The sequence below is a fragment of the Bombina bombina genome, chromosome 6, assembly GCF_027579735.1.
Source record: "Bombina bombina isolate aBomBom1 chromosome 6, aBomBom1.pri, whole genome shotgun sequence".
NCBI lineage: Eukaryota > Metazoa > Chordata > Amphibia > Anura > Bombinatoridae > Bombina > Bombina bombina.
The window spans coordinates 457205716-457232428 of NC_069504.1; the positions used below are offsets into that span (position 1 = coordinate 457205716).

General features: G+C 37.7%; 1 protein-coding gene across 1 annotated transcript in view; it reads right to left on the reverse strand.

The window, feature by feature from the left end:
• RAPGEF6 (Rap guanine nucleotide exchange factor 6) overlaps positions 1-26713 on the reverse strand; it is an 899247-nt gene that overhangs the window by 123038 nt on the left and 749496 nt on the right. The window contains exons 8-10 of the mRNA XM_053717222.1: positions 10564-10744; positions 9273-9409; positions 679-837 (exon numbers count right to left, since the gene is read on the reverse strand). Coding sequence (XP_053573197.1) covers positions 679-837; positions 9273-9409; positions 10564-10744 — 477 coding nt within the window. The remainder of the gene's footprint in view (positions 1-678; positions 838-9272; positions 9410-10563; positions 10745-26713) is intronic.

The following is a 26713-nucleotide window of genomic DNA, read 5'->3' on the forward strand; positions in this document are numbered from 1 at the left end:
GCTTGTAATAGTGATCGTTGATGGGCGCAAACCAATATTTTAGAAGCCTTAAGAGCCACATATAAATTTATGGCTATGAAAAATAAAAATAATATTATATTTCATAAAAATGTCTAGGTGCCACAGGGCTAGATGTAGGTAAGGCTGCGGGGTACCCTCCGTTTACTGTTCTCTCTCCAGAGGGCTCTTTTGAGTTATAGCCATTCCAAAGCACACATTTTTAGTTAAACTTGTCCCTAGAACCACAAAAACAATAGCGTTCATTCTGGTTTACAATAAGAAAATTAGGTATAAAAATGCTGCAGAGCAGGTGGCTCTATAAAAATTACTTAGCAATTGTCCAGCTGCGTTAAGGTATGAAAATATACAAATATTAGCATATTGGGAACTACAGTGTATCTGTATTTATTGAAATGTAAGAATGTATGTCCCTTTAAAACTGGACAAAAAAAAAAAAATTCTATTTAGGGAAGGGAACGTCACCCACTGTTTAGCAAGATCTATATTGATTGTATGTTGTATTAAGCCAACTAAAGTGAAAAGAAGATCTATAAAGGACCATTTTGTTTTATGAAATGCTAAAACTCACAACCACAAAAGTAATTGCTGTAACACAGAGAGGCAAATTTGGGGCACACCATATTTAGTTTTGTCGTGGGTTTGTCTAATCCAACATACCTGGCAATCGTCGACTTTTGTCCTAACAACTCCATTCATGTACTGCTTATCTAAAGATGGGTTTATTCCAAAACTGTTTCCCATGCACAGATTTTCACTTCGGCCATCTGAATAGGTGATTTCTACAATGCCATTGAGAATAACATACCAAGAATCCAGCTGCAGAGTGGACAGAAATCAGTTAATGCGAAACAATAATGATGTAATATATTCTGAAGCAAACATTGCTCATAAGGAAGCAGTCCACCCTTCAGCAACACAACTACTCAATGTCTTCATATACAGAAACATATGACAAGAGTGATGACCATAATCAAGACAGAGCTGACCATTGCAGCAGTGGGACCGCTGCCCTTTGAGACCAGCTAATTATCTTCATATAAACTTAAAAAGTTGGCTGGGCTACTGGATGGTGGACATACAGTATATAATATGATTACAAAGCGTATTAAATACGTGGTCTCCCCCTGCTTCTAACTACTTAAATTTTGGTCAGATACAGTTGTATTGTTCAACCTGTTTTGGGGTCTTTGCCCCCCCAAAAAATCACATGACTGTAAAATATTCTGCATATAAGATCACAAGCCTCTATAGCCAATTTGACATAATAATTATAATAACATCAATTCATGCGATCTCACTCTATATACCTCACTCAGTGTGACTCATGCCGTGTCTAAAACGATCTATCATCTTCTCATAACTTGGCAGTTTGCATATCATTATAGAGTGACATTCCTCTACCATGTGTCCGCACCAATAATTGTGCTTGTGATCTTATATGCAATATTTAAAGGTATGGATACTTGATAGATGAGTTGTTTAGCACAGGGATACTTGGTACGATTTTATAAATATCGCAAGTGAGGAGTTTTTATAGACTAAACTCAGATTGGCTGATGAGCCCTTTTTAATGATTGGATGATAAGGCGTTTTAATATGATCCAGACACAATCTCAGAGGAGCAGAGACCAAAGTTCAGTTACATTTAGCCACCAATCAGAAAGCGCTACCCAGGCGCTGAACCAAAGATGGGCCAGCTCGTAAGCTTACATTCCTGCTTTTTCAAATAAAGATACCAAGAGAATGAAGAAAAATTGATAATAGGTGTAAAATAGAAAGTTGTTTAAAATTGCATGCTCTATCTGAATCATGAAAGAAAAAACTGGGTTCAGTATCCCTTTAAACCTAAAAATATTTATTTCATGATTCAGATACAGCACATTTTCAATTTACTTATATTATCAAATTTGCTTAATTCCTTGGTATCCTTTCTTGAATGAGCAACAAGGCAGTACTGGGTTAACACATTGGAAAACCAATAATAAGAGGCATATGTGCAGTCAAATAATCAGCAGCTAGCTCCCACCTCCAGAGCCTACCTAGATATGCTTTCCAACAAATGATATCAAGAAAACTAAGCAAATTAGATCATAAGTAAATTGAAAATTTGTTTAAAAGTGTATGCCATGTCAGATAAAACATAATTTATGCTTACCTGATAAATTCCTTTCTTCTGTTGTGTGATCAGTCCACGGGTCATCATTACTTCTGGGATATTATCTGCTCCCCTACAGGAAGTGCAAGAGGATTCACCCAGCAGAGTTGCTATATAGCTCCTCCCCTCTACGTCACCTCCAGTCATTCGACCAAAGACCAACGAGAAAGGAGAAGCCAAGGGTGTAGTGGTGACTGGATTATAATTTAAAAAATATTTACCTGCCTTAAAAAACAGGGCGGGCCGTGGACTGATCACACAACAGAAGAAAGGAATTTATCAGGTAAGCATAAATTATGTTTTCTTCTGTTATGTGTGATCAGTCCACGGGTCATCATTACTTCTGGGATACCAATACCAAAGCAAAAGTACACGGATGACGGGAGGGATAGGCAGGCTCATTATACAGAAGGAACCACTGCCTGAAGAACCTTTCTCCCAAAAATAGCCTCCGAAGAAGCAAAAGTGTCAAATTTGTAAAATTTGGAAAAAGTATGAAGCGAAGACCAAGTTGCAGCCTTGCAAATCTGTTCAACAGAGGCCTCATTCTTAAAGGCCCAAGTGGAAGCCACAGCTCTAGTGGAATGAGCTGTAATTCTTTCAGGAGGCTGCTGTCCAGCAGTCTCATAGGCTAAACGTATTATGCTACGAAGCCAAAAAGAGAGAGAGGTAGCAGAAGCTTTTTGACCTCTCCTCTGTCCAGAATAAACGACAAACAGGGAAGAAGTTTGGCGAAAATCTTTAGTTGCCTGCAAGTAGAACTTGAGGGCACGAACTACATCCAGATTGTGTAGAAGACGTTCCTTCTTTGAAGAAGGATTTGGACACAAGGATGGAACAACAATCTCTTGATTGATATTCCTGTTAGAAACAACCTTAGGTAAGAACCCAGGTTTAGTACGCAAAACTACCTTGTCTGAGTGAAAGATCAGATAAGGAGAATCACAATGTAGGGCTGATAACTCAGAGACTCTTCGAGCCGAGGAAATAGCCATTAAAAATAGAACTTTCCAAGATAACAATTTTATATCAATGGAATGAAGGGGTTCAAACGGAACACCCTGTAAAACGTTAAGAACTAAGTTTAAACTCCATGGCGGAGCAACAGTTTTAAACACAGGCTTGATCCTAGCTAAAGCCTGACAAAAGGCCTGGATGTCTGAATTTTCTGACAGACGCCTGTGTAACAAGATGGACAGAGCTGAGATCTGTCCCTTTAATGAGCTAGCCGATAAACCCTTTTCTAAACCTTCTTGTAGAAAAGACAATATCCTAGGAATCCTAACCTTACTCCAGGAGTAATCTTTGGATTCACACCAGTATAGGTATTTACGCCATATTTTATGGTAAATCTTTCTGGTAACAGGCTTCCTAGCCTGTATCAGGGTATCAATAACCGACTCAGAAAAACCACGTTTTGATAAAATCAAGCGTTCAATTTCCAAGCAGTCAGCTTCAGAGAAGTTAGATTTTGATGTTTGAATGGACCCTGTATCAGAAGGTCCTGTCTTAGAGGTAGAGACCAAGGCGGACAGGATGACATGTCCACTAGATCTGCATACCAAGTCCTGCGTGGCCATGCAGGCGCTATTAGAATCACTGATGCTCTCTCCTGTTTGATTTTGGCAATCAATCGAGGAAGCAGCGGGAAGGGTGGAAACACATAAGCCATCCTGAAGTTCCAAGGTGCTGTCAAAGCATCTATCAGAACCGCTCCCGGATCCCTGGATCTGGATCCGTAGCGAGGAAGTTTGGCGTTCTGGCGAGACGCCATGAGATCTATATCTGGTTTGCCCCAACGTCGAAGTATTTGGGCAAAGACCTCCGGATGAAGTTCCCACTCCCCCGGATGAAAAGTCTGGCGACTCAAGAAATCCGCCTCCCAGTTCTCTACTCCCGGGATGTGGATTGCTGACAGGTGGCAAGAGTGAGACTCTGCCCAGCGAAATATCTTTGATACTTCCATCATTGCTAGGGAGCTTCTTGTCCCTCCCTGATGGTTGATGTAAGCTACAGTCGTGATGTTGTCCGACTGAAACCTGATGAACCCCCGAGTTTTTAACTGGGGCCAAGCTAGAAGGGCATTGAGAACTGCTCTCAATTCCAGAATGTTTATTGGCAGGAGACTTTCCTCCTGACTCCATTGTCCCTGAGCCTTCAGAGAATTCCAGACAGCGCCCCAACCTAGTAGGCTGGCGTCTGTTGTTACAATTGTCCAGTCCGGCCTGCTGAATGGCATCCCCCTGGACAGATGTGGCCGAGAAAGCCACCATAGAAGAGAGTTTCTGGTCTCTTGATCCAGATTCAGAGTGGGGGACAAATCTGAGTAATCCCCATTCCACTGACTCAGCATGCACAATTGCAGCGGTCTGAGATGTAGGCGTGCAAAGGGTACTATGTCCATTGCTGCTACCATTAAGCCGATCACCTCCATGCATTGAGCTACTGACGGGAGTTGAATGGAATGAAGGACACGGCATGCATTTAGAAGCTTTGTTAATCTGTCTTCTGTCAGATAAATCTTCATTTCTACAGAATCTATAAGAGTCCCCAAGAATGGAACTCTTGTGAGAGGAAAGAGAGAACTCTTCTTTTCGTTCACTTTTCATCCATGCGACCTTAGAAATGCCAGAACTAACTCTGTATGAGACTTGGCAGTTTGAAAACCTGAAGCTTGTATCAGAATGTCGTCTAGGTACGGAGCTACCGAAATTCCTCGCGGTCTTAGTACCGCCAGAAGGGCACCCAGAACCTTTGTGAAGATTCTTGGAGCCGTAGCCAATCCGAATGGAAGGGCTACAAACTGGTAATGCCTGTTTAAGAAGGCAAACCTTAGATACCGGTAATGATCTTTGTGAATCGGTATGTGAAGGTAAGCATCCTTTAAATCCACTGTGGTCATGTACTGACCCTCTTGGATCATGGGTAAGATTGTCCGAATAGTTTCCATTTTGAACGATGGAACTCTTAGGAATTTGTTTAGGATCTTTAAATCCAAGAGTGGCCTGAAAGTTCCCTCTTTTTTGGGAACCACAAACAGGTTTGAGTAAAACCCTTGTCCTTGTTCCGACCGCGGAACCGGATGGATCACTCCCATTAATAATAGATCTTGTACACAGCGTAGAAACGCGTCTTTCTTTATTTGGTTTGTTGACAACTTTGACAGATGAAATCTCCCTCTTGGGGGAGAGAATTTGAAGTCTAGAAGGTATCCCTGAGATATGATCTCTAGCGCCCAGGGATCCTGGACATCTCTTGCCCAAGCCTGGGCGAAGAGAGAGAGTCTGCCCCCCACTAGATCCGGTCCCGGATCGGGGGCCTTCGGTTCATGCTGTCTTAGGGGCAGCAGCAGGTTTCCTGGCCTGCTTGCCCTTATTCCAGGACTGGATAGGTTTCCAGCCTTGTCTGTAACGAGCAACAGCTCCTTCCTGTTTTGGTGCAGTGGAAGTTGATGCTGTTCCTGTTTTGAAATTCCGAAAGGGACGAAAATTAGACTGTCTAGCCTTAGCTTTGGCTTTGTCTTGAGGTAGAGCGTGGCCCTTACCTCCTGTAATGTCAGCAATAATTTCTTTCAAACCGGGCCCAAATAAAGTTTGCCCCTTGAAAGGTATATTAAGTAATTTGGACTTAGAAGTTACATCAGCCGACCAGGATTTTAGCCACAGTGCCCTACGTGCCTGAATGGCGAATCCTGAATTCTTAGCCGTAAGTTTGGTTAAATGTACTACGGCCTCCGAAATGAATGAATTAGCTAGTTTAAGGACTCTAAGCCTGTCCGTAATGTCGTCCAGCGTAGCTGAACTAAGGTTCTCTTCCAGAGACTCAATCCAAAATGCTGCCGCAGCCGTAATCGGCGCGATGCATGCAAGGGGTTGCAATATAAAACCTTGTTGAACAAACATTTTCTTAAGGTAACCCTCTAATTTTTTATCCATAGGATCTGAAAAAGCACAGCTATCCTCCACCGGGATAGTGGTACGCTTAGCTAAAGTAGAAACTGCTCCCTCCACCTTAGGGACCGTTTGCCATAAGTCCCGTGTGGTGGCGTCTATTGGAAACATCTTTCTAAATATTGGAGGGGGTGAGAACGGCACACCGGGTCTATCCCACTCCTTAGTAACAATTTCAGTTAATCTCTTAGGTATAGGAAAAACGTCAGTACTCGCCGGTACCGCAAAGTATTTATCCAACCTACACATTTTCTCTGGTATTGCAACAGTGTTACAATCGTTAAGAGCTGCTAAGACCTCCCCTAGTAATACACGGAGGTTTTCCAATTTAAATTTAAAATTTGAAATATCTGAATCCAATCTGCTTGGATCAGAACCGTCACCTACAGAATGAAGCTCTCCGTCCTCATGCTCTGCAAGCTGTGACGCAGTATCAGACATGGCCCTAGAATTATCAGCGCACTCTGTTCTCACCCCAGAGTGATCACGCTTGCCTCTTAGTTCTGGTAATTTAGCCAAAACTTCAGTCATAACAGTAGCCATATCTTGTAATGTTATCTGTAATGGCTGCCCAGATGTACTAGGCGCCATAATATCACGCACCTCCCGGGCGGGAGATGCAGGTACTGACACGTGAGGCGAGTTAGTCGGCATAACTCTCCCCTCGCTGTTTGGTGAAATTTGTTCAATTTGTACAGATTGGCTTTTATTTAAAGTAGCATCAATACAGTTAGTACATAAATTTCTATTGGGCTCCACCTTGGCATTGGAACAAATGACACAGGTCTCTTCCTCTGAATCAGACATGTTTAACACACTAGCAATAAACATGCAACTCGGTTACAATTTTATTTAACAAAAACGTACTGTGCCTCAAGAAGCACTAAACGATTAAATGACAGTTGAAATAATGAACTGAAAAACAGTTATAGCATCACTCTTTACAAACAACACAACTTTTTAGCAAAGGTTTGTTCCCATTAGTAAAATAACACTAATTAAATTTTAAACATAAAAATTACAGAGCAACGTTTTAAATCACAGTCACTATATAAGTCTCACAGCTCTGCTGAGAGAATCTACCTCCCTTCAAAGAAGTTTGAAGACCCCTGAGTTCTGTTAGAGATGAACCGGATCATGCAGAAAATACAAGAGTAACTGACTGGAAATTTTTGATGCGTAGCAAAGAGCGCCAAAAACGGCCCCTCCCTCTCACACACAGCAGTGAGAGAGAAACGAAACTGTCATAATTAAAACAAGCAAACTGCCAAGTGGAAAAATAATGCCCAAATATTTATTCACTCAGTACCTCATTAATGCAAACGATTCTACATTCCAGCAAAAACGTTTAACATGAAAAATACCTAATAAAAGGTTTAATGTACTTTTACAGAGTAATTCCGGTGAAATACCATCCCCAGAATACTAAAGTGTAGAGCATACATACATGTTCATTATAACGGTATGGCAGGATTTTTTCATCAATTCCATTCAGAAAATAAAAACTGCTACATACCTCAATGCAGATTCAACTGCCCGCTGTCCCCTGATCTGAAGTTTTTACCTCCCTCAGATGGCCGAGAAACAGCAATATGATCTTAACTACTCCGGTTAAAATCATAAGAAAAACTCTGGTAGATTCTTCTTCAAACTCTGCCAGAGAGGTAATAACACGCTCCGGTGCTATTGTAAAATAACAAACTTTTGATTGAAGTTCTAAAAACTAAGTATAATCACCATAGTCCTCTCACACCTCCTATCTAGTCTTTGGGTGCAAGAGAATGACTGGAGGTGACGTAGAGGGGAGGAGCTATATAGCAACTCTGCTGGGTGAATCCTCTTGCACTTCCTGTAGGGGAGCAGATAATATCCCAGAAGTAATGATGACCCGTGGACTGATCACACATAACAGAAGAAAAATGTGTGTGCAATTAAGGAACCTATAGTATATGTCTCTGACTTTAATGAAGGACTGTAAAGTAACAAAATCTATTCCTACTTTACAGCTTCCAGACTGTGGCTTTACTTGCAGGAATCCATTATGTTTTGTAGTAAATAGTTCTATGATGTATAAATGTTCTGTGTTTACAGTGAACCATTTAATTCAACTGCTAAAGTCACAGCATAGGGAGCTTTTTATATAGACTTAGTAAACTGCTGCATTATACATCTATATATCATGGAGCGTAAGGAGTTTTCATATAGATGCTTGTTTTTCAGATTTGCAAAACCACACTATTTACAATTAATTTACACAGTTGTTTTTGACATATTATTTGCTTCACTGTGAATAGCTTTAAGCAATTTGATTGTGAATAGTACAAACTGCTCTTTAATTAATAATGTGAGGAAATATGATGCAATAAATTATTTCAAAAACAATTTGCTCATTGTTCTTTAGTGTTTTGGAGAATTCCAAGATATTTTAGATATGAGTTAATCTTTACAAACTGGTCTTGAAAAAGCATTTCCCTTACTGTTCAGCCTTAAAGGTTAAGGGGGTATTTTTGTGTTACTTTTAACAAATTGTTAAATAAGTAAACTGTGAAAAATATTAATAGAAACCTATGAAAAATTTGTCTCCCCCTCCTTTTCTTTTACGTTTTTTCCCCAGTCAACACTACATTTTGTGACCGAAAAACAAAAACATTTTCCCTATGGATGTTGACCAAATAATAATATTACTTGATACATTTCATACTGTCATCTCAAGATTTATTTTTTTTATGTAGATTAATCACACAATATGTTCTTCTATGGCTGACCCACTTTACCCCAATTAAAACACTTTTTAAACAATTAAATCATGAGAATACACCACAGAAAGAGATACAAATAATGTGTGTTGGATGCTAGTGAGGATGTTAAGAGCTGTCTAAAAGGAATTAGGGATAGTGAAATTTTGCTTTGAAAATGGCCTCTGAAAATGCTATGTTGTATATCTTAGAATACTTGGGATTTCTACAAAAACATTTTTTTGAGTCCTTTAAGGTTACCCCATTTTAAAACAAAGGTAATGCAAACTAATTAACTGAGACACTGACAACCTACAAATCACAATCAAGGGCATCCTGGAACCCTGTTTTTTTATGGAGCACTATTTTTAACCAATAGCAGGGAAATATTTCATACTGTCTGACACTTACTTCTTGTCCATCTTGCAGAATGGTAGCCCCAGCATGCTCTACAACTTCAAAGATCATGACCGAGCACAGCTTTCTCCTCACAGACATAGTCATATTGACAAAAGCCGGAAGCTGATGCATAAACTCCATTAATTGTTCTGTTATAGGAAAGAAAATGTCACATAAGCATAGTTTGCTATTAATAAACTATACATTTAGCCCTAAATTAACAAATTATACAGATATTTAATCCCATATTTAGATCCTCTAACCCAGGTGTCCAAAATGTCTTATTGACAATTTAATCATCCAGCCTATCAAAGGCTGCACTAGAAGATGGACTATTGCATATTTATAACTTCCACAGGTTGTACGTTGAGATTACCATGGCAAGACACAACAGAACTAATTATGTCAAGCATTGGGGCAAAAACATATAAGTGATTTAGCCTATGCTACCCCTCACAACCTTCACCACTTCAGAGATCAGTAGAACATGTTATTTTTGCATTAGTGTCCCTTGATAATTATGAGTTTAACCTTTATTATAAGTTAGATACAGGTCCAATTCAGAAACCACAACACAATGCAGTCCCTGATTAGGAAGCATCCAGTAGTGCAATTAGGGTCAGCATAAAAATGTAGTCGTCAATCACCATCCATGTCCTGCTTGAGAGTTGCAATGTGTTGTGGCATATGATTGAGGAGGTCAAACACATAATTAGTAAGGGATACTTAAGCAATAGTAACATGCTCTAATGAGTTAATTTAGAGTTGAGTTGCATTAGAATATTAATTTAACAGCAGTAAGAAGCAAAGGTCTAGAAAGAAAGTTGACAGATCTATCTTTGCAACTTATTTCTGAAAATAAATCAGCAGAGGATTATATATAGTTTAACATGGACAAAAATCATTTTTAAATCTCTACTAATAAAACCCCAAAATAATATACCTCTACATCTAACTTTTCTAAAACAACATTCAAAAAAAATTGGCAAGGATTTTGGAAAGCTATTTTTAAAAAATGTAAAATACACACCTATGCCAAAACAGGTAAGATTAAAATACCTACTAATAGTGGTGTAAGCAACCTCTGCTTTACATATAAATAACAAGAAATTAGATCTTTCCGACTAATAATAATAATATAATACAGCATTCGCTTTCTGGCATGATTTGACTTTTGGCTTGCTATTTATTGTGACTAAGCAAAGAGGGCATGATGGGAAATTAGACTAAGTACCTCTAATTTTATGTAGTGCTCATCAAGCAAATTATCCTCACTTGATCACAGCCTATTTTTTAAGCTTACCAATGTCATCATCTGTTCTGTCTGCTGGGTCCTTCTCAAGGCATTCTCGCACAATGTCACGGCCGAGCAATGTGTCTGATGCTCTGTCAATATCTTCATCTTCTTCTTCTTCATCCTCTGAGTCTACAGGGGCTTCAGGTAACCCTGTCAAGTCCACATCTCCCATTTCGCTTTCTGTTGCCTATATAATAAAAAGCGTATTGTATTGATGGATTTCAGCACATAAGTCAATTTTTTTATTTAGTATTTGATGTTTTGGGGATCGCTTTATTTTTTAATTTTTTTTTTTGGGGGGGGGGGGGGCGCAAATCCTCTGCATGACAATGTGAATTGTTTATTAATAAAGTAGTGTGGTTTGACTTTTTTGCATAAAATTTGTGTGTCCACACCAGGAAACAGGCAGCATTTAGTTATTTAAAAAATGAGAAACACAGATTTTAATTGCAATAATATATAACTTGAATATGAGCTCTGATGGACATGAACAGTGTTAAATATTTTACCAGATGCCAGTGCAACTACAGAAGTTGAAAACCGTAGCAGATTAAAAAAAAATATATTTTTCTATAAAATACTAAATTAATAGTCGCGTTCTAATAGTTAATTTATGGACTGCAATAGAAAACGTATCTATTGTTAATTACTTAAAGGGTAACAAGTCAAAATTAAACTTTCATGATTCAGATAGGGCACCCAATTTTAAACAACTGTCCAATTCACATTCGGGGGTCAATTTACTAAAGTGTGAGCTGACATGATACGATGTAGCATATCATGTCGGCTGCACATCGATAAATGGCGACAGCATACACTGTCGGCATTTATCATTGCACCAGCTGTTCTTGTGAACTGCTGGAGCAATACCGCCCCTGCAGATTTGCGGCCAATCGGCAGCTAGCATGGGGTGTCAATCAACCCGATCGTTGATTTCTGTCCGCCGTCTCAGAGCAGGCGGACAGGTTATGGAGCAGGAGAAACATGGGGCATCAAGCTCCGTACGGAGCTTGATAAACTGACCCCTCATTATCTAACTATGCACACTTTCTGAGGCACCATGTACTAAAGAGCATGTGCATGATTCACTGATTATTATATACATAAAATAAAACTAAATTTGTCAGAAACAATCTACTACTCATGTAAAATTCAAACTAAGTGCATTTCCATTGTCTATGTATTCATTATTTATTAATTATGATATTATAATGTGTTTAGTAGTTCTTCAAGAAACACAAAAACATACAGACAACCATGTTAAACAGAAATAACAAAGAACATTTATGTTATCTTGCTGTTCTAATGTATAATTTACTATTGCACTTGTTCCTGCTATTAACCACATTTAATGTCATGGAAAGAGAGCAATAAATCTAGATTTCTTCATTGTATGTGACAGCAGAGAGTACACAATGGTGCAAAGCTGGCCGCATTTAAAAGGGCTCAATGACCAAGTACACTGTTTAATGTCTAATACAGCCACTTAATGTGAAGTGCAGTAATGCATCGCAGCTAAGCAGCAGGGAATGAGCCATCAATCAGAGAAAAGTCAACCTGTACACAGCACAAGAGCAACAGACCTCTTACTGTGAAATCATAGGTTGAGGTCTTAAAACCAGATTATTCTGTTTATTTGAAGCCTCTTCATAGTACCCAATGAATATTTGTGGAGTTATGGTCAGAGAGATTAACTATGTTAACAGTTAACAGGAGCCTTCAAAATAAAAAAACTTTCATTATTGTGTCATTTTACGTCACATCATTTGTTGACTACTGGAAGTGACTACTACTGAAGACAAATTTCTGGAAAAAAAGCATTAAAATCAGCCATGTACAATACACAATTTTATTTTATTTTATCTTGGCGAGTATTATTTACAAATTAGTCAGTTGAGGTAGTGCTACATTATGTTCTTTGTTAACATAATTGTCTCGATTTATCAAGCCATTTACTCCCCTCAAACTACAGGTTCGAACCTGCAGTCAGGATTTATCAAGCAGTGGTCATTAGACCGCTGCCTCCCTGCCCTGTTCTCCATCTCTTAGGTGGAGAATTTCAATCTCCCCGGTCTCTTCCGACTGGGGAGATTGGCAGCTCCTGCCCGTGCGTGATTGGCTGTGCGTTGCCGGGGGGGGGGGGGGTGCAGTGACAAATATGTATGCCTCCCGCCGCCTTATTATTATAAAATCTAAAGAGTTGGCTGTCCTGGAAAAAATATAATTTACCAGTATTAGTGGATTTCTGAGGGTGTATACAGAACTGCTACATGTATTAGATTACTATTGTACAGTATCATATTATTGCTGCACTTCCATAACATGAATGTGCTCATTTGTGTCATTATGGGTGAATGAGAAGGGTGTATTATTTCTACTTAATCTTATTTAACTTTCATTTTTTTTATACTATTTCAAAGTTTTGAATTCATATTTTTTTTAAGAATCTCATAGATAATATAAAAAGAGATATAACTTAGAAAAAAATGATGCAACAACCACCTCAAAATATATATTGTAAGAAATAAGGAAATTTGGAAGAAGAGAAGAGGATGTCGTCCTCAAACCTTATTCAGCAGTTTTAAGCTTAAAACTGGACACAACAGTTTCCTCTCTTGCAGCAATAAAGAGATCTGAAGAAAAAAGATCTGTCTATTAAAGGGACAGTCTAGTCCAAAAAAAACTTTCATGATTCAGATAGGGCATGTAATTTTAAACAATTTTCCAATTTACTTTTATCACCAATTTTTCTTTGTTCTCTTGGTATTCTTAGTTGAAAGCTTAACCTAGGAGGTTCATATGCTAATTTCTTAGACCTTGAAGGCCGCCTCTTAAGAATGCATTTTAACAGGGTTTTAACCACTAGAGGGTGTTAGTTCATGTTTTTCTTATAGATAACACTGTGCTCATGCATGTGAAGTTACCTGGGAGCCATCACTGATTGGCTAAACTGCAAGTCTGTCAAAAGAACTGAAATAAAGGGGCAGTCTGCAGAGGCTTAGATACAAGATAATCACAGAGGTAAAAAATATATAAATATAACTGTGTTGGTTATGCAAAACTAGGGAATGGGTAAACAAGGGATTATCTATCTTTTAAAACAATAACAATTCTGGTGTAGACTGTCCCTTTAAGACAAAGCAACATAAGTATGAAATGAAACGCCCCTGGCGCTTACAATAACTGGTCACAATGTTTTCCAATCGTAGTCTAACAAATGTTAGAGCCATGATCCCTATTTCACTCTCTACCTAAAGAAACCAACTAGGGACCTTGACAAAAGGAAAAATAATTTAGGTAAAACAAACTTAGGTTTGTTCTGAGGAAGTAAAGAACTTTTACCCAATATATCTATGACAGGATTTATGTTTTTTTTCTATGTACTTCTATTATCTAATTTTATTTGTTCTCCTGGTATCCTTTGTTGAAAAAAAATCATACCTAGGTAGGCTCAGGAGCAGCAATGCGCTACTAGGTGCTGATTGGTGGTGATGCATCTTATTATTCACTCACACAATGTCTTCGGCATTTCTGCTCTGGAGCTGATTTTAACTACATATTCAACCTCTTTGCAGGTGTTAAACGCATAGCTATATGCAAGCAAATGTGCAGTTATAAAATGCTCTAACATACAGCATTTTCTTTTTGCACTTTTATGTTCCTTTAAGCCATAAAGCCATATGTCTGTGAATAGACAAAGGATTAAAGGTACAGTCTAGTCAAAATTAGACCTTTATGATTCAGATAGGACATGAAATTTTAAACAACAATTAGCTTTGTTCTCTTGGTATTCTTTGTTGAAAGCTAAACCCAAGTAGGCTCGTATGTCAATTTCTAAGCCTTTGAATGCCACCTCTTATCTCAGGGCATTTTAACAGTGTTTCACAGTTAGACAGTGCTAGTTCATGTGTGTCATATAGATAACATTGTGCTTGTGGAGTTACCTAGGAGTTAGCACTGATTGACTTAAATGCAAGTCTGTCAAAAGAACTAAGTTAAGGGGCAGTCTGCAGAGGCTTAGATACAAAGTAATCACAGAGGTAAAAATTATATTAATATAACAATGTTGGTTATGAAAAACTGGGGAATGGGTAATAAAGGGATCTATCTTTTTAAACAATAAAACATCTTGGAGTAGACTGTCCCTTTGAGCAGCCAAATGTAAAAATTCTCCAAGATACTAAAAAGTGCACAAATGGAAAAGGATTAGGTTGTCCAAAAACTACAAAATCTAAAAAGAATAAATCTGATGGACTCAACTTAGATGTGAAAAATGTAGATGATAAAGACGTAGAAACAAGCATCTTATGCTGCAAAGCGATATTGAGAGAATTCTTCTGTTCTCTTTTTTATTTAAAAAATAAAATAAAGCTACTTCTCGGTACTTATTCATAAAGGTAGATCAATCATTCAGAGCAATTATGGTATACCAGAATAAGGAATTGTCTCTGTGGTTTCAAATATGGGGGATCTGGAAAAGGAAAGACTCAGAACTGAAAAAGGAATAGAATATTTTTGCCAGACATGTGTCCTACCTCAAAAAATGTAGAATAACACAAGAATTGAATATCTTAACATTTACCTTAAAGGGACATTAATCACAAAATTGCACTTCCTATAAAGGGCCAGATTACAAGTGGTGCACTAACAGTAACGCGCAAACGGAAAAGGGTTTATTTTGGCTGTTTGCACACGTTGGATGTCACACTTGTATTACAAGTTGAAAGCAAATGCTATCGCTTAAGTGTAATTGAAGTTAACACGCGTCAGGATAGTGTCTCCTCAGAGCTGTGGCTTTGCGGGGGGGGGGGGGGGGGGGGAAAGTGTCACAAAACAAAAATACATTTAAAAGGGCAGTTACACTCATAATAACACTATCTAATAAAATATATATATATATATATATAAAAAAAGAAATGCACAAAAAAGTTATAAGGGCTCAAAGATATGAGGTCACGTGTTAGAGTAAAAAAGGCAGACAGAGGGCTTTATCATAGAGATACATACATATATATGTCTAAATATGTATATGTCTGTATATATGTGTTTACATATATAATTAATATAAATTTGTTCAAAAAAACATATATATGCTGTATATATGTGTATATATATATATATATATATATATATATATATATATATATATAAAAATAAATATGTACTTATGAATAAATAGAACATATTGTTCTATGTGAAGAACATTGGAATGTGAAATATTACTATGGAGTAATACGTTAATGCGCTAGCAATATTCTAACTGGCTTTTTGTGAGCATTGGGTTGGCTTGCGAGCAAAAACTTTTTACTTTTAATATGAGCGCAAATAGCTTACTTCTAGCGGAGTTAGGGCGCAAGAGGGGGTGTTAAATACAGCTCCATTTGTAATCTGTGCCAAAGTACTTTATTATGCTGAAGTAAAAATAAGTAAAAACCTTTTAATTATTTATTATGGCTTTTTTTGTAATTTAACTATAAATAATTAGTGTTTTTATTCCCACTCCCCTTTCAGAGGCTGGAAAGCATTCATGGAATGCAGAACCCTGAAATCCTATGTGTTGCACAGTAATTGGTTTACATGTACATGAGCTTGTTTATATCCAGAGTGGATTAAAATTGATTAAAACGGGAGGCAGAGCCAAGCGAGGCCATGATAGGACGCATATTCTGGAGCTCCTGAAAGTGCTCTCACAATTTAACATTTATCTGTGACTCTAAAATACATTCAGCTGTAAAAACAGCATTGCTGCAACCATGAGAAACTGTGGATTATATTGATATACAGATCATGGGATTTATCCCACAAATTGTTGTTCTATCATCTATACGATATCCTGTGAGCAGAGGACAACTTTGTCATATATCTGTGTACTGACCATGCTTACCTCAGACAAAATGGTGCAGAGTGCTTGATGAGCACCACCAAGAACTAACCTCACTATTCCGCAAGACTTTTGCTACTTTATTACTTCACCTGCACAAGACGGCTCCTGAGACGGGCTTGGTGAGTGGAGTTGAGCGAGATTGGGTCAGCCGTTCTACAGTTGACATTTCTACAGAGTATGTGAGTGTCGCAGCCTCCATAAGGAGGACCTCTAAAGATACTGGTAAAGTGGCAGGCAAAGCAACGGACTGCAAGATTCAGGTACACAACGGCTATTCACTAGGCTGTATAGGGTCTAGCGACCACAATAGCACGAAGCGTAAGGCATCACATTTAGACACATTTGCATAGTCTGATCCCATGACCGACACCTTAGCAGCGTTTCACACGCCCTGGACTGTCACTATCCTCCCTGAGGACTCTGCGGCTGACGAATTTGAATGGCCCCGATCCTTTCCTCTATGGCGCAGAGAATACTCGCCATATTCCTGGGACCCCAGGGGTAGAGGGTCTGTTTGCTGACCTGCGGGCTCCGAGGGTGTCGCGTGTCAGTCTGGAGTGCCTGTGGGGATATCGATTTGGCCTTCCTCTAGCTGATAATGATACCGGAGATCCCAGACATCGAGGTCGACATCGGCAGAGCCTCAGGCACTTCTAGTACTGTAGCAGCTAAAGCATTGGGCAGTAGGTTTTTGACCTTTAAAATGCACTTCTCAAACTGCTCAACCTCCAGCAAATATTTCTTCATTAGTATATATAAACTATCCAATACTGGAATCCTGGACGAGAGTTTTTTAACTACCATGTCTCTCCTACTTAAGGTCTACGGTCTCCTCATGGTGCTCTTTTACGTTTTTAATATGCCATAGCTCTGGTGATAGCTAGCCAGTACTTCATAATAGAGTTGCATATGCTTTGCTCTAAGTTCTCCGCCTGTGTTAACGTTATATGTTGCGGGCGAATTTTAAATGTTTAGCCAACTTATTTAATGTTGTTCCTATGTTCCGTTATGCATTACTATGTGGTCAGTATGTTCACGCTATCACACCAGTTTTAAGCCCATCAAAGGGTATACACAGGAAGCATTTATATTTGAATCTGCTTGGGATTCCTCTCGACTCCCTTATACCTCAAAGTTCACCTACTAGTATTAAAGGGCCATTATACACTCATTTTTTCTTTGCATAAATGTTTTGTAGATGATCTATTTATAAAGCCTATAAAGTTTTTTTTTTTTTAAAATGTATACTTTTGCTTATTTTTAAAGAACATTGCTCTGATTTTCAGACTCCTAACCAAGCCCCAAAGTTTTATTTGAATACCGTCAGCTACCTTCTCCAGCTTTCTCCTGTTTGTGTAAAGGTTCTTTTCATATGCAAAAGAAGGGGGAGGGGGGAAGTGTCTTATTTCCCACTTGCAGTGGGCTTTCCAGCTGCCTTTTCAATAGAGCTAAACTGAAAGCTTCTAAGTACGTTTTTAAACCATTTTATACTGGATTTTTATATCAGTATCTGTGCATCTTATTCTTTATAGTAGTGTCTATTACATGCAGTTATATGAAAATGAGGGTATACTGTCCCTTTAATCTCGCTGTCTCTGCACAACCATTGGATTTTTTACAGCAGCAGTGTAACATGCAATTCATTCACAAATGTTTTTACTGAGCCCTCTGAAGTAATGTGCTCAGTTGTTAAGTTACAATATAGAGGATATATTAGAGGTTCCTACTTTACACAGCTAAAGGTATGGAGTTTGACTAAGACTTAAGATATTTATATAGAACATAGCCATACACCAACTGTGCGTATATATAGAGTTAATAATATCGCTATATATATCAACAAACTTTGATCATCCTAGTTGATGGCATGACAAATGTTTATTTAGGTGCAGTACCTCATAATCTAGCCTTGTAACCCCATGGTAACATAATCGACTGTATCACTACTTTTAAGTACTTAGGGCCGACTATAATCATTAGACCTATTAGTTCTCTATTGATCATATGCAGCACTGCTACACTTTATAGTCAAGCAGCAGGCCTAATTCAAACACACAGTCTATACATAGATGTCATGCAATGAGGCTCACACTGGCTGAGAGATGCTTACATAGCCATACCTAAAGCAAGCTAAGATTGTAATATTACTCAACATACTCTCATTTAGCGCAAACTTTTAATTTCCATATTTTATGACTAATATATTTCAGACTTTACATATTCAATTGTTTTACAATCTCATACTTTGTCCTATACCTTTGCTGTCTGCGGCCGAGACGGTATTTTATAATTGCACTATTTTAAGTAACCTTAATGTATTTTAACTGTAATAGACTGTTCTTCATGTAGTTCCTAAGAGACGATATGCTAAATATAACTCTACTATATGGAGAGATGTTGCCTAAACATTGGCCTTGTTTTAATAGATATAGTAGACTGATAGCAATTTATATAATGGCCTTGTATGTTTCCTTTTTGGATCTATAGTGTTCACCATACAAATCAGTCCCTTATACTTACTTTATACTACAATGCAGGATGTGTCTCTAAGGTCCAAAATGCAGTCTTTGCTCACTGATAAACCACTTGGATCTCATACAAGCTTCTTTCCAGTTGCTGAGTTTACGGTACAGATCGTATAAGGGTTACTAAGCTTGCTATTTGTATTAAATCTTCTTTACTGCCCTTAGCATATGTTTTACCCACTCTTAGTAATTTTTGCTTTATTTACAATCTCAGACCTAACTGAGTCCCTTTCATATATCCTCGACTACATGGAACATTGGTTTATATAATTTATCATACGCTCCTCATGTAAATGTTAGTGTATATATATATATATATATGTCGTATTCGAATATTAGGTACTCTTCCCTATATTCTGTATGCTAAGGTCCAAGAGTGACCGTGACTAGAAACCAATTCCTCATTCTATATCAATTTAAGTTTAGGTAGGTACAAGAGTGGCCCTTTGAACTTTATAGGGACCACGGGTTTAAGAGTCCAAAACTAAGGTTCCATGTTTATATACATTAGACACCTATATACGCCTGAGGAGGGTTGTCTACATGGCTATTTTTATTTCTAGTGCAGTTTACTAGTAGCAGAATGTGATATTGCCGCCTTTACGATTAAATTGTGTGACATAGTACTATAGCATGTGAAAACAGATACTCTAGTAATGTCAGGGTTAACCTACTAAATAATTGCTATTTTCACCCCTGGGTATAGTATCTCACAGGATAAGTTATGGCGTTATGAGTTTTACATGATTGTCCCAATGTGTAATCGTTCATATGTTTGCATTGCACTAGTTATTTGTAAGCAATTCTCTTCTTATTTGCACTTAGCCTAGCACTTATATGGGAGCGGCTCTTGTACTATATCTTTATATTAATGTTGCTATTATTAGAGAATATCCTTCAGGCTACGGCATATTGCTGTTGTATATGGTACATGAGGAAAGGGATTAAAACTTATCTCAAGTCTCCCACCTTTGTGCTCAGCACCGATAGAAGATATACTTTCTTGCTCTGCATTCACATACTTTAAAGGCCCAAAAGCATTTGCCAGTCTAGCATCCTAACTACCCCGCCCCTCCTCCTCCCTTATCTCATTTCGAGCGGCTCTTGCCCACTGAATTTCCCTTCCCCAAAAATAAAAAAAAAGCTAATCTCCTCTTGCCTCATTTCTTTTAGAATAGATAACCTAATAAACGTTTTTAAAGCAATGAGGGGATAATTTTTCTTTTCCATATAACATAAAACTGAGGTTCCATTAAACCCTATATGAAATTATCACGTACATACTAGTTTAAATTATTTCAGACTACCATCTCCACTTACTAGCTCCATATCGTATCTTACAGATAGGTAGAATAATAGATTAGACTATATACTTTACGGACAGAGCATTTAAACTGGTTCAGAGCTTTATGGATTTCATGTCTAGAGTTTGTGCCGCTCTGTATTTGTACTGTTTATCGACTAAGGGTGTATGTATTATCACATTGTTATCGTCACTCATGTGTGAATATCTGATGTAACATTTTTCACAACCTCAATAAAAAATGTATTTAAAAAAATTGATTAAAACAATTAATATAAAAAAAAGTTGTTTTTTTTGAGGAAAACAATCCATCTAAATATAGTTTTGTATTTAAGATACATTAAAGCCAAAGGTTATTCATCCTGAAATAAGAATTCATTTGTAATTGTGTAACATGATGCTGTATATTCATGGCTGCAATGTTTACATTTTTTTTAGTAAATAAAATCACGTCATGCTCGCCCACAGGTTTCTGTAAGATTATTTAAGGCAGTTTTTCTATCTAGAAGATATTTATTTATAATGTTATATAACCTAATCAGTAATTTTATGATATAAATGTAAAATTAATCTAAAAACGTAATATTTACAACCAGACAAAAGTTTTATTATTAGAATAATAAGATTACAACCTGCAAGAATGAGTCTTTATGTAGAAAAGTCTTACTGACAAGTGATTTAAATCTAAATTCACCCTGTTTCTATTTGCCCCTCACCCACCACAGCAAAAGCAGATAAACAAGAATTAAGAGGCCTTTCTAACAAAATGGCAGTTTGCATGCTGATCTGCAATAAAGTTAATTAATCCTGATAAATCAATAAATAATGACTTTAATGTCCCTTTAAGACCCAATGTTAAAAGATCCACACAAGCAATCTTCTCGGGATAACAAACATATAAACCATGTTTTTCATCTCAGATCTCAGACCTCATATCAAGAATGCTTCCCATGAGAGGAACTGGTGCCCAAAGTGACACTGCCATTGGAGCAACCAGAAGAAAAACATAATTTATGTAAGAACTTAGCTGATAAATTCATTTCTTTCATATTAGCAAGAGTCCATGAGCTAGTGACGTATGGGATATACATTCCTACCAGGAGGGGCAAAGTTTCCCAAACCTCAAAATGCCTATAAATACACCCCTCACCACACCCACAAATCAGTTTAACGAATAGCCAAGAAGTGGGGTGATAAGAAAAAAGTGTGAAAGCATAAAAAACAAGGAATTGGAATAATTGTGCTTTATACAAAAAAATCATAACCACCACAAAAAAGGGTGGGCCTCATGGACTCTTGCTAATATGAAAGAAATGAATTTATCAGGTAAGTTCTTACATAAATTATGTTTTCTTTCATGTAATTAGCAAGAGTCCATGAGCTAGTGACGTATGGGATAATGACTACCCACGCAAGAGTCACTAGAGAGGGAGGGATAAAATAAAGACAGCCAATTCCGCTGAAAAATAATCCACACCCAAAATAAAGTTTAAATCTTATAAGCAGAAGAATCAAACTGAAACAGCTGCCTGAAGTATTTTTCTACCAAAAACTGCTTCAGAAGAAGAATACACATCAAAATGGTAGAATTTAGTAAAAGTATTCAAAGAAGACCAAGTTGCTGCTTTGCAAATCTGATCAATCGAAGCTTTATTCCTAAACGCCCAGGAAGAAGAAACTGACCTAGTAGAATGAGCTGTAATCCTTTGAGGTGGAGATTTACCCGACTCGACATAAGCATGATGAATTAAAGATTTCAACCAAGAAGGCCTTCTGACCTTTTCTAGAACCGGAAAAGATAACAAATAGACTAGAAGTCTTTCGGAAATTCTTAGTAGCTTCAACATAATATTTCAAAGCTCTAACTACATCCAAAGAATGCAATGATCTCTCCTTAGAATTCTTAGGATTAGGACATAATGAAGGAACCACAATTTTTCTACTAATGTTGTTAGAATTCACAACCTTAGGTAAAAATGTAAAAGAAGTTTGCAACACCGCCTTATCCTGATGGAAAATCAGAAAAGGAGATTCACAAGAAAGAGCAGATAATTCAGAAACTCTTCTAGCAGAAGAGATGGCCAAAAGAAAACAAAACTTTCCAAGAAAGTAATTTAATGTCCAGTGAATGCATAGGTTCAAACGGAAGAGCTTGAAGAGCCCCCAGAACCAAATTCAAACTCCAAGGAGGAGAAATTGACTTAATGACAGGTTTTATACGAACCAAAGCTTGTACAAAACAATGAATATCAGGAAGAATAGCAATCCTTCTGTGAAAAAGAACAGAAAGAGCAGAGATTTGTCCTTTCAAGGAACTTGCAGACAAACCTTTATCCAAACCATCCTGAAGAAACTGAAACAATTCTCGGAATTCTAAAAGAATGCCAGGAAAAATGATGAGAAAGACACCAAGAAATGTAAGTCTTCCAGACTCGATAATATATCTTCCTAGATACAGATCTACGAGCCTGTAACATAGTATTAATCACAGAGTCCGAGAAAACTCTTTGACTAAGAATCAAGCGTTCAATCTCCATACCTTTAAATTTAAGGATTTGAGATCCTGATGGTAAAAAAGGACCTTGTGACAGAAGGTCTGGTCTTAACGGAAGAGTCCACGGTTGGCAAGAAGCCATGCGGACAAGATCCATATACCAAAACCTGTGAGACCATGCTGGAGCCACCAGCAGAAAAAACGAGCATTCCTTCAGAATCTTGGAGATTACTCTTGGAAGAAGAACTAGAGGCGGAAAAATATAGGCAGGATGATACTTCCAAGGAAGTGACAATGCATCCACTGCTTCCGCCTGAGGATCCCTGGATCTGGACAGATACCTGGGAAGTTTCTTGTTTTGATGAGAAGCCATCAGATCTATTTCTGGAAGTCCCCACATTTGAACAATCTGAAGAAACACCTCTGGGTGAAGAGACCACTCGCCCGGATGTAACGTTTGGCGACTGAGATAATCCGCTTTCCAATTGTCAATACCTGGGATATGAACCGCAGAGATTAGACAGGAGCTGGATTCCGCCCATACCAGTATTCGAGATACTTCTTTCATAGCCAGAGGACTGTGAGTCCCTCCTTGATGATTGATATATGCCACAGTTGTGACATTGTCTGTCTAAGTGAACGATTCTCACTTTAGAAGAGGCCATGACTGAAGAGCTTCTGAAAATTGCACGGAGTTCCAAAATATTGATTGGTAATCTCACCTCCTGAGATTTCCCAAACCCCTTGTGCTGTCAGAAACCCCCATACAGCTCCCCAACCTGACAGACTTGCATCTGTTGAGATCACAGTCCAGGTTGGAAGAAAAAAAGAAGCCCCCTGAACTAAACGATGGTGGTCTGTACCACGTCAGAGGGTGTCGAACAATCAGTTTTAAAGATATTAAATGAGATATCTTTGTATAATCCCGGCACCACTGGTTCAGCATACAGAGCTGAAGAGGTCGCATGAGAAAATGAGCAAAGGGGAACACGTCCAATGCAGCAGTCATAAGAACCTAGAATTTCCATGCATAAGGCTAACGAAGGGAATGATTGAGACTGAAGGTTTCGATAAGCTGAAACCAATTTCAGATGTCTCCTGTCCAACAGAGACATAGTCATGGACACTGAATCTATCCGGAAATCTAAAAAAAGGTTACTCTTGTCTGAGGAATCAACAAACTTTTTGGTTAATTGATCCTCCAACCATGTTCTTGAAGAAAACAACACTCATAAAAAGCTGGAAAGGATTTTTCCATTGAAAATGAGCAAAGGGAATTGAATCCAATGCTGTTAAAACTTCTATGCATATATAGCAACTGAAGGAAATAATAGAGACTAAAGGTACCGACAGACGGAACCCAATACAAATTGTCCCTTGTCTGATATCACAAACTTACTTCACCACCTCCATAGGAGACAAAGTTTGTAAAACTGATTTGTGGGTGTGGTGAGGGGTGTATTTATAGGCATTTTGAGGTTTGGGAAACTTTGCCCCTCCTGGTAGGAATGTATATCCCATACGTCACTAGCTCATGGACTCTTGCTAATTACATGAAAGAAATGGACTCTTATGTGAGGGAATGTGATGAAGAAAAGATAAAGAACACCCCACTAAAGACGGGACAACAACACTTTAACTTCTTTGAAAGGTAGAAACAGCATTTAACTGAGTACAGTGAAAATGTCCCATGAAGCCCCAGTATATATATATATATATATATATATATATATATATATATATATATATATATATATATATATATATATATATATATAAATAGCAGCTAGTTTTACATTAGCTATAGGCATATGGGGTTGATTAAATAAATTAATTATAGTAGAAACTTGTTTTGGGCCTCCCCCATTAAAACAAAACAAAAATAAATAATGCTGATACACACAATTGCAAATAACTTAGCATACACACAGCTTAAAAGCTTTACTGCTCTGCCTGTTTTATGTGTAGAGATATACTACTAAGTCTTTGCATCCTATTAAAGAAGAGTATTGGTAGGAAACAAACTGACATAATGAACAGAGATGAAGCTGTCATAAAAGACTTAGCAGTGTAAATCAGACCAATTAAAGAACTGCAGAGGCAGCATTTCCCATGTATGCACTGGCACTACAGCACTGCAGCATATTACCAATAGCTAATGCAGTCTTCCATTTTGCTTTTATTTTTAAGCAAGGTTTAAAAGAAAAAGGAATAGTTTAACCATATTTATAAAATCACCTTACTCTTCTTGGAACATTCAAATAAAAAGATGGTGATAAAGGCAATTTTAAACTGAAGTGTAATAGCAACATGTTCTCCAAAAATATGTTGCATCTATTTTAAATGACCAGTAAATACAGTAGGTTTTTAATAATCAACAAATGCATGATAAAAAGACAATGCAATAGCTTCAAATGAGTAGTAATGTTTTTTTTTTTTTCTGACAAATGTCAGTTATGTCTATGTCCACTCCTCCTGTATCATATGACGGCCATCAACCAATCCCAAATGCATATAAGCATATTCTGTGAATTCTTGCACATGCTCAGTAGGAGCTGGTGACTCAAAAAGTGTAAATATAAAAAGACTACATTTTGTTAATGGAAGTAAATTGGAAAGTTGTTTAAAAATGCATGCTCTATTTGAATCATAAAAGTAAAATTTTTACTTGAGTGTCCCTTTAAATGCACATAGATTTCTTTAAGCCAACTGCTCTGAAATTCTGCTAATATTTTTTTTTTTAAAGGGATAGTAAACACCAAAAATGTTATTGTTTAAAAAGATAGATAATCCCTTTATTTATCATTCCCCAGTTTTGCATAACCAAAACAGTTATAGAAATATACTTTTTATCTCTGTAATTACCTTGTATTTAAGCTTCTGTTGACTGACTCCTTATCTTAGATCTTTTGACAGACATGCATTTCAGGCAATTAGTGCTAACTCTTAAATAACTTCACGTGCGTGAGCACAGTGTTATCTATGTGAAACAGGTGAACTAACGCCCTCTAGCTGTGAAAAACTGTCAAATGCATTCAGATGAGAGGCAACCTTCAAGGGCTTAAAATTTAGCATATGAGCCTATCTAAGTTTAGCTTTCAACAAAGAATAACAAGAGAACAAAGTCATTTTGATGATAAAAACAGAATTTATGCTTACCTGATAAATTGCTTTCTCTTACGGTGTATCCAGTCCACGGATTCATCCTTACTTGTGGGATATTCTCAATCCCTACAGGAAGTGGCAAAGAGAGCACACAGCAAAGCTGTCCATAGCTCCCCTCAGGCTCCGCCCCCCCCAGTCATTCGACAGACGGTTAGGAGAAAATGGAGAACCATAGGGTGCAGTGGTGACTGTAGTTATTTTAAATTAAATTTGAACCTGACTTAATTGTCAGGGCGGGCCGTGGACTGGATACACCGTAAGAGAAAGCAATTTATCAGGTAAGCATAAATTCTGTTTTCTCTTACTTGGTGTATCCAGTCCACGGATTCATCCTTACTTGTGGGATACCAATACCAAAGCTTTAGGACACAGATGAAGGGAGGGAACAAGTCAGGTAACCTAAACAGAATGCACCACTGCTTGCAAAACCTTTCTCCCAAAAATAGCCTGCGAAGAAGCAAAAGTATCGAATTTGTAAAATTTGGTGCATGTATGCAGTGAAGACCAAGTCGTTGCCTTACAAATCTGTTCAACAGAAGCCTCATTCTTAAAAGCCCATGTGGAAGCCACAGCTCTGGTGGAATGAGCTGTAATTCGTTCAGGAGGCTGCTGTCCAGCAGTCTCATAAGCCAATCGGATGATGCTTTTCAGCCAAAAGGAAAGAGAAGTAGCAGTCGCTTTCTGACCTCTCCTCTTACCAGAATAGACGACAAACAAGGATGATGTTTGTCTGAAATCTTTAGTTGCTTTTAAATAGAATTTTAAAGCATGAACCACATCAAGAT